Source organism: Propithecus coquereli, unplaced genomic scaffold (assembly GCF_000956105.1).
Source record: "Propithecus coquereli isolate 6110/MARCELLA unplaced genomic scaffold, Pcoq_1.0 Scaffold170, whole genome shotgun sequence".
Taxonomy (NCBI): Eukaryota; Metazoa; Chordata; class Mammalia; order Primates; family Indriidae; genus Propithecus; species Propithecus coquereli.
In genome coordinates, this window is record NW_012141636.1 from 3547794 (window position 1) to 3556809 (window position 9016).

A 9016-nucleotide genomic window follows, 5' to 3' on the forward strand; every position below is an offset into this window, starting at 1 on the left:
TAATAATAATGATAGAAAGAAAGAGAAAAGCAGAAGAAAACCCCAAGATTTGCCTAACTCATTTGTTTTAAATCAAATACACCAACAATAGTTAGGTCTGGAATAAATATGTTACTGTGTCAAACTGCCCTAATTTTACATATCCTAACTCTGGAAGTTTACTTCCCAACTTCCATAATTATTCATATTTTCAATCAATACAGAAAAAAAATTTGCTTAATCATGAAACAGAAAGAAGTTTAAACCACCACCCACTACTCACAGCAAATACTGTCACTCCTATAGTAAGCTTCCTCTTTCTTTATGTTAAAGATCCTAAACATTGTTTGATAACACGTTAGAAACCCCCATGAGAAATTCATTCCTCCTTGATTCATTTAGCATCTTTTTATTGAATACTTGTTATATCCTGCATTTAGCATAGTAAGGAAGACACGCAAGGGCCCTCTATACAAACAACTACAATTATACAAGCTATTATATAAAGAATTACAATATATGAGGCTGGGTGCAGTGGCTCACACCTGTAATCCTAGGACTCTGGGAGGCCAAGGCAGGAAGATTGCTTGAGCTCAGGAGTCCAAGACCAGCCTGAGCAAGAGCAAGACCCTGTCTCTACCAAAAACAGAAAAAATTAGGCGGGTGTGGTGGTTTGCACCGGTAGTCCCAGGTATTCAGGAGGCTGAGGCAGGAGGATCGCTTGAGCCCAGGAGTTTGAGGTTGCAGTGAGCTGTGATGACACCACTGCACTCTACCCAAGGTGACAGAGAAAGACCCTGTCTCAAAAAAAGAAAAAAAGAAACAGTTTCATTCCCCATAATAAAATAGCACATAACACATCTAGGGAAAAAAAAAAAAAAACAGAACCCAAGACTCTAAAACTGAGAAGTCCAAAAATATTAATTCATTTTAAAATAATAAAATTGTTTATTTCATGAAAAATAACTATTTACCTCCCAAAATTATAAGAATGGCACTGTTTCACATTTTTGCAAAACTCTTTACTATGTGGCTTAATAGGAAACAGCTGAATTCTTATTATCCGCTACTACAATCTGTTGCAATATCACACATTACATAGCCTCTGGAAAACTCCACTGTACACTGGTGAAAGAATGGAAGTAGAAAAGGCAAATAATGTCTCAATACACAAATATAGTTTTGACCTCACAAACTTGCTGAAATAGTTTTGAAGACCTCCAGGAGTCTCTGGACCACACTTTTAAGAATCATTGCCAACAAAGGAGCAAAGGCAACATAATGGGGCAAAGATCGTATTTTTTTTTTTTCTTTGTAAGGAATGGTACTGGAACAAGTGGATATCTACATGCAAACAACTAAATCTAGACACAGACATTACACCCTTCACAAAAATTAACTCAAAAGGGATCAGAAACAAAATGGATTACAGACTGATAAAATATAAAATGCAAAACAATAAAGCTCCTAGAAGATAACACAGAAGAAAACCTAGATGACCTTGGGTTTGTTGATGACTTTTTAGATATATCACTGAAGGCATGACCCATGAAAGAAAAACCTCATAAGCTGCACGTGATTAAAATTAAAATTTTCTGCTCTGCAAAAGACACTGTCAAGAGACTGAAAAGACAAGCCACAGCCTGGGAGAAAATATTTGCCAAAGATACCTTTAATAAAGGATTGTTATCGAAAATATACAAATAACAATTAACACGAAAACAAAGAACCTGACTTTTAGAACAAGCCAAAAAACTTAACAGACACCTCGCTAAAGAAAATACACAGATAGCAAGTAAGCACATGAAAAGATGTCACATCTTTTAATTCTCATTTCACGTCAGGGAAACAACAATGAGATACTACTATACATCTATTAGAATGGCCAAAATACAGAACACCTCAAATGCTGGTGAGGAGTGAACAACGGCATTCACTGGTGGGAATACAAAATGGTATAGCCACTTTGAAAAACAGTCTGGAGGTTTCTTACAGAACGAAACATACTCTTACCATATGATCCAGCCAAACAAACTGAAAGTTTATGCCCACACAAAAAACACACACACATATTTACAGCAGTTTTATTCATAAATAACAAAACTTGGGAGCACCCAAGATATCCTTCAGTAAGTGAATGGATAAATAAACCATGGTACATTCAGAGAATGGGATGTTTATTCAACACTAATAAGAAACGAGCTATCAAGCCATGAAAAGACATAAAGAAAACTTAAACACATATTACTAAGTGAAAGAAGCCAATCTGAAATGGCTACATACTGTATGATTCCAACTCCATGACATTCTGGAAAAGACAAAACTGTAGAGACGGTTAAAAAAAAAAGATCACTGGATGCTAGGGTTCTCGGAAAGGGAGGGATAAATAGGTGGAACACAGGCTCTTTAGGGCAGTGAAACTACTTTGCATGACAGTGGTAGATACAGGTCATTATGTATTTGTCAAAACCCAGTATACAACACCAAGAGTGAACCCTAATGTAAACTATGGACTTTTGGTGGTAAAGATGTGTCAGTGTCAGTTCATCAATTATAACAAATGTACCACCTTAGTGGGGGATGTTGCTAATTGCAGAGGCTATGCACGTAGGAGGGGTAGAGGGTATATGGGAAATCTCTGTAACTTCCATTCAATTTTGCTATGAAATAAAACTGCTCCAAAAAATAATATCTATTTTTTAAAAACCCACTGCCATGAATAAATGAATATAGTTTATTCACTTTCTGAAATAAAAAATTATTATGTAAAAAGTCACACTAAATTAATAGCAGATGCCAGTGCTAGACTACTAGGGTTCAAAATCCCAGTTCCCTTCTTCCTAGCTGTGTGACACTGGGCAAATAACTGAACTTCTTACTGCCTTAGTTTCCACTTCAGCAACATGGAAACAACAGAATCTCTCTCACAAAGCTGTTAAAAGGAAATTAACAGATATAAAATATTCAATACAGTGCCCTGCACAAAATAGCCACAAATATTTGTTAAATATAAAACCCATCTAGGCAATAAGCACAAAGAGTACACCTACTGCTACCTACATACCAGTATGACTTGAGAAATCTTCAATTTTCTGATAATCTGGCAAATCATAATTCTGAACATAATTTCTAATATATGAAGGTTTAGGTTCATCAAGATTTCCTTTTAAAAGAATATCATTAGTCAAACTTAACTGCCCAGAATGATTTTCCACAAAAAGAACCATATATACAATAAACATACAAAATTCTAAAAGGTCAAATCCAAAATTTTGATTCTCTAGAGATGTATTAAAGCAGTTTAACTCAGAACATACTGAGACTGGGGATGGGTATTTGTATACACAAAGAGTGCAATGCGCACCATCCAAGGGATGGGCATGCCTGAAACTCGGACTTGGGGGGGAGTAGGGAGGCAAGGGCAACACACATAACCTAAACATCTGTACCCCCACAATATGCTGAAATAAAAAAAAAAAAAGAACATAGCGAGACAGAACACAAAGTAACAGAAATGCCACTTTTGCCACTAAAAGAACAGGAAGAACAAATACTAAGCCTTTACTTTGAAATTCTAAGGCTAACTCTTCCTGGTAGGGCTCTAACCTCTTGCCAAGATACCTTTAAGTTTGTTTTTCTTTGATTTTGACAAATCATGAAATTGAGCATTTTGGAACTGAAGAAAACAAAACAGAAGTGACTTTCTATACATTATGGTGAACTTTCACATTAAATATTCTAAATGATGATCAGGGGAAATTAAAGCAATTCTCATTATTAAAAGTCCCAGTTACCTTATTTCTAAACAAAAGACATCCTGGGACAGATCTTCCACTTTATGTTTTCCTTACATGCATCATCTTAGAAATCAGATCCCGATTACCCGATACCTTCTTGACAATATGCAAACTAAGCACCTCTAAAATGTCATTAACTAAGACATTAAAAACCAATACTTACTCTTAAAAAAGCAAATTAATTCAGGGACATTTCAGTATTTTATATACCTTTTCTTTTTTAAAAAAATTTTTTGTAGGGATAGGCTCTCACTATATTGCCCAGACTGATCTTGAATTCCTGGCCTCAAGCAATCCTCCCACCTCAGCCTCCCAAAGTCCTGGGATTATAGGCTATAGCCACCTCATCCAGCCTGTACATTTTCAATGATCATAAAAACCACTAACTCAGCCAGGCGTGGTGGCTCACTCCTCTAATCCTAGCATTGTGGGAGGATCCCCTGAGGTCAGGAGTTTGAGACCAACCTGAGCAAGAGCAAGACCCTGTCTCTACCAAAAATAGAAAAAATTAGCTGGGCGTGGTGGTGTCTGCTGTTGTCCCAGCTACTCAAGAGGCTGAGGCAGGAGGATGGCTTGAGCCCAGTAGTTTGAGGTTGCAGTGAGCTATGATGATTCCACTGCACTCTAGCCAGGACAACAGAGTGAGACTCTGTCTCAAAAAAAGGTAAACGTCCAAGGATAGTAAATTAAACAAATATAGAAAAAGAAAGTTAAGAATTCATTTCAAAAACAGGATAAGATTAAAAGGTTGTGACATCAGATATGTTAAAAATAGTGTTGTCTATACTTCAATCATTATTAATGTTTTAAGCATTCTATACCCTCTTTAAATGGACTTAGAAGCTACTTTTTATGCATACGAATTACCCCCACCCACCACCTATGAGAGAGAATTAAATGATATAAGTGCCTGGAAAATTGAAGTTCTTCAAATATAAGTGCTACTAAACAAAAAAAGAAAAAGAAAGAAAAAAAGAAAAAAAAAACAAATATAAGTACTACTATTCTTCTATCTTGATTATGGCCACTAAAAGCCTGAAATTTATTGGAAATCATGTTTATTTTTACTAATATGTTTCAAGTTTGACAACTCTTTTCACACTAGGGACACTAGTCAACATTATTATCCACTAACATCTACTGTATAAGCAAAGCAAAAAGATCTTTTTTCAACTAATATATAATGTAGTATGAATTAAGCCATAATTCATAGATTATAATAATCACTTCCTAATATGGAAAGATCTTGGTAAGGAAATGCACAGAAACTACCTCCACATTCTAAGGCCTATAGTTAAAACAACAGTCTAAGCATAGTTTTGTTAAATGCTGCCATTTTAACATAAAATCGTTTTCATTAGGTTTGTATAAGTGGGTGTTAGTTGTTGGGGACATTAAAAGGTACAACAGAACTAAGCTTTCACTATAAAGAAAAAAATTCTAAAAAGAGGAAAAATTACTTGAAATGACAGATCTCTATATATTAAACCCTAAAGTTCATGACATCAACACTAAGAACCTTTTCAATTTTCTTAAAGCATCTTAGTGTGTGGGAGAAGGTGTTTGTCTAGTAAACCATTCATTGGTCAGACTTAAACTTATTTCATTAACGAGAACTGGTCACAAGGACATTTTAAGCAACAATACAGAGAAAATAGTGTCACTGTATTTTAAAACTTTATTGAAAAGAAATAGAGGAATATTGTTTACACATTTTTTTTTTAAAAGTCAAACACTACCAGATACATTCAAGCTTTAAAAAGGTAGGAGCTTATAAAAACTACAGTGGTAGAGAAAAAGAACCACAAATGTGAGATTATCCTCCAAACCTAATGCCAGCTGGCATCTGCAGTAGAAGCTTTTATAAGAGAAAAGGCTAATAACATTTATAAAACCATAAGTAAATATCACACCTCTAACCCTATCTAACCTATTTTCTACCCTTTTTGGCACTGTGTTAAAAGAATCAATGCTACATTTGAAATAAGACACAATACTTATGAAGACTTTTAAAAGTTTTATCTATTCTTGTTATAATTTATCATTTTGAGTGAAGAAAGAGAAAAATAGTTCACACAGTCACTTTTTGCATGAGTATCATCACTGAGCGCCAAGCACTAATGATTTCTAAAAACTTTTCCACACTAGAAAAACAAATCGAAATGAATAATGGGTTTGTCCACAGCAACAACTTGTTCTAACAGCACTTCATGAGCAAGTATCTTGGAAGAATTTACATTTTGTACATTTTTTTAAATGAGCAAACCTTATTTATGGCCAAAGTCCAAATGAGAAACCAAAACAGGCCTCCTGACAATGAATTCTCTCTCAAGGCATACTCACTCTTGCTTCAAGCAGTAAAGCAAAGTAACTTTACGTTTAAGTCAGTCAGACTAATGTGTCCAGTAGTCATTTGAAAAGGAACTTACTATTATGACTATTTCCCTATTTTTCACTGAAAAGGTTCAGGTCAAAGCTCCACTGACTCAAAGCCTGAGTGATCCTCTGAACTTTGTACCCTGAGGTAAAGGAGCATAAACAAAAAGGAGGACATTAAAAGTGGCTTCCAGGTTTGAAAATAGTTGGGAGGAGTTAGTTCTGTTAATTGTATCTAAGTCAGCGAATGGAGCAATACTATGCCGTATAAGAAAATCTAGTTCCTCAAAAGGTAATTGGCATATTCTGTTCAGTTCAGACTTAGTATAAAAAATAAACAAATAAAACTATAAATATGTAATTGATATAAATTAAAATGTATCCAAACTCAAGCATCATCAAACATCGTTGTACGCTATTAGTAGGTAAATTTATTAAGCTATTTGAATTCCAACAGTCTACGCTTCACACTTAAGCTTCTAAATTCAAACCGCCAGGGTTAACACTTCCAGGAACTGATAGCAATATCAGCAAAGCCTTTTTCCATATTCTCATTTGAAAGTAGGGGGGTGAAGAGGCTAACATTCATAACTCACCCCAGTCAAAAATACTGACAATACAATGATTAAATTCCACTAGAGGCAAATAAAAATTCCAACTTTCCACAAAGCTTCCGCCTACACCCACGAAGAAGGATAAAAGTAGGGTACTGGGTATGGTGCTTAAAATGAGTCGAAGGAACTTAAGCTACAGAGGCAAAGAAAGGTAACTCAAGTCGGGGAGGAAAACCGGAATAGAAAGCCGGGAAGGAAAGGGAAAAGCTAGTGGAGAGCAAAGGAAATGGGAATCACTTCAAGGGAGGCAACTCTGAGGGTTACAGAGCAACAGGGATGTGGTCCAAGGAACCCGGCATTTACGAAAACCTGAAGGCGGCTAATGGGGAAACAATGGGGCGGTGAGACCGGGAGCAAGCGAGAGACGCTCAGGCGAGGGCAACGAGGCGGCCCCGGACGGGTGGGATGGAAGAGCAGAAGGCTGCAGGAGAGAGGGGTAGGGGGATGAGAAGCTAAGTGAGGAGACAAGTTGGTCCAGTGTGATGGGGTATGGTGGCGCACTGGGCAGCAGGACGAGGGTCCCCTAGGAACCAGGAGGGGAGTGGCTTGTCATAGACTTTTAGCCAGGGAACGGGGGGAACGGAGGCCGTGAAGGCTGATACGATGGAAGCAAAAAGAACACAGCTCAACGGGCAGAGAGCCGCCGTGCCAGTAAGACGCAGGGAGGGTACAGGCAGCTGAAGGGGGAAAGGAAAAAATGAGAGAAGGAATCGGGAGGCATGGGCGGGGAGTGGGGACCGAGGTTGGCTTCACTCACAGTCCAGGTGCTTTTTCTTGGGCCCCATGATCTCGTGGGTCGTGGCCTTGCATACTGTCTTGGATACCGCGGAGCCGGTGACACTGTGCTGGGCGGCGGTGATTCGGTCCGTCAGGCTCTGGCCGGACATCTCTGCGGCTCCTCCGCCACCCCTCCCACTCGGCAGCCGGCGGGGACTGGGACCCCCACGAGCCGGAGGACCCCCACCCCCCACCGCACCCCCTACCCCCACCGGCTCCTTCCCCGCCTGCCGGCCTGGGGCGGGGCTCAGGGCCGCGCGCTGCCACCTAGTCCGGAGAGAACCGGTTCGTGTCACCCACGGGGTCGGACACGACGTCGGGCACTCCCTTGCCCCCGCCTCAGCTCAGCCCACCCCTTCCCTGGTCAGCTGGAGCCCAGCAGGGCAGGAGGGACAGGCAGCTGCAGGAAAATGGCGGCGCCAGGCTCCTCCTCGGAGCTTTCCGGGCTGCCCCCGGGTCACGTGACTCGGGCACCGCCCCTCCTTCTCCCTTCTCCCGCCCCTTTTCCCTTCCCTTTCCTCTTCGAAGCCCGCCCTCCCTCGCTCCGCGAGGGAAGAGCGGGGCGGTGCCCGCGCGTTACGTGCTGGAACCCGCCCGGCGGGCGCAACAGGAGGCCCGCCCGGGGGGAGTGCGCGGCCGGCCGCGTCACGTGACTTTCTGCCAACAGGTCGCCAGAGGCCCAGCCCGCGGGGGTCACAGAGGGGGGTGGGGCGGGGGAGGGGCGGCGAGGCCGGTGTGCTGGGGGCGGGGCGGACGGCTTCTCCCCTCTCTCTCCACCCCAGGATGTCCTCGTGTTTGTGGTTGAAACCAACAGCTTGACAAAGAGGAGGTGCAGCTGCCTGAACAGCTTCCCCTGAGAAAGAGGGTGTCAGAGGTCTGGCTCTCCGAGCTTTCCTAGCATAGTCAAGCAAGAATGTGTTTGGAGACGCCCCCCAAAGTCATCCTCTTGGTTTAAAGAAAAAGGATCCAATGGGCTTATTTTCTGAACTTGCCAGCAGGCCTCTCTCTATTATGGAACTGTTGAAGCTCTCCCTGTTTTCTTACCCCAGAAAGGTTTTCTTCCCCCCTTTCCTTGAGAGGCTTGGAAATGTCACCTGGTTTTGTTTCTCTCCACTCCAAAAACTCAACACATTGCTGCCAATCTAAATTTAGTTACTAACCAACGAATATTCATTCTCTAGGGTGTCCAATAGGACAGGAAACACATAGCTTCACTGGAATTTAAAAAGGGAAGTAGTAGGATGATGTCAACAGAGATTAGCTTGACCCTACAAGGCTGACTGTTGTGGTGATTAAAGGTCCAGACCATAGAAGGAAGTGAGAGGGTGGTAAATGGAGAAGCCCCATTCAAAGAGTGGAGACATCACTACCTGCCATCTCCCGGGTTTAGTCTTTCTTCCCCTTGGCCTCTTTTCTCTTAGTGGGTGAGCCAAATTTCCGCGGAAAGACATTGAGACTGCCTGTGGGCATTTT

The 9016-nt window shown here is 40.8% G+C and overlaps 1 protein-coding gene across 11 annotated transcripts in view; it reads right to left on the minus strand.

The window, feature by feature from the left end:
* Nucleotides 1–7986, minus strand: part of PICALM (phosphatidylinositol binding clathrin assembly protein) — a 122211-nt gene extending 114225 nt beyond the window's left edge. For 8 of the 11 annotated variants that reach the window (XM_012641816.1, XM_012641814.1, XM_012641815.1 and 5 more), the window contains exon 1: nt 7524–7986. In XM_012641816.1, the coding sequence (XP_012497270.1) occupies nt 7524–7653 (130 nt within the window). In that variant the 5' untranslated portion in view covers nt 7654–7986. The remainder of the gene's footprint in view (nt 1–7523) is intronic. The other 3 variants (XM_012641809.1, XM_012641813.1, XM_012641812.1) reach the window with 1 other exon arrangement.
* Between the last annotated feature and the right edge of the window lie 1030 nt (nt 7987–9016).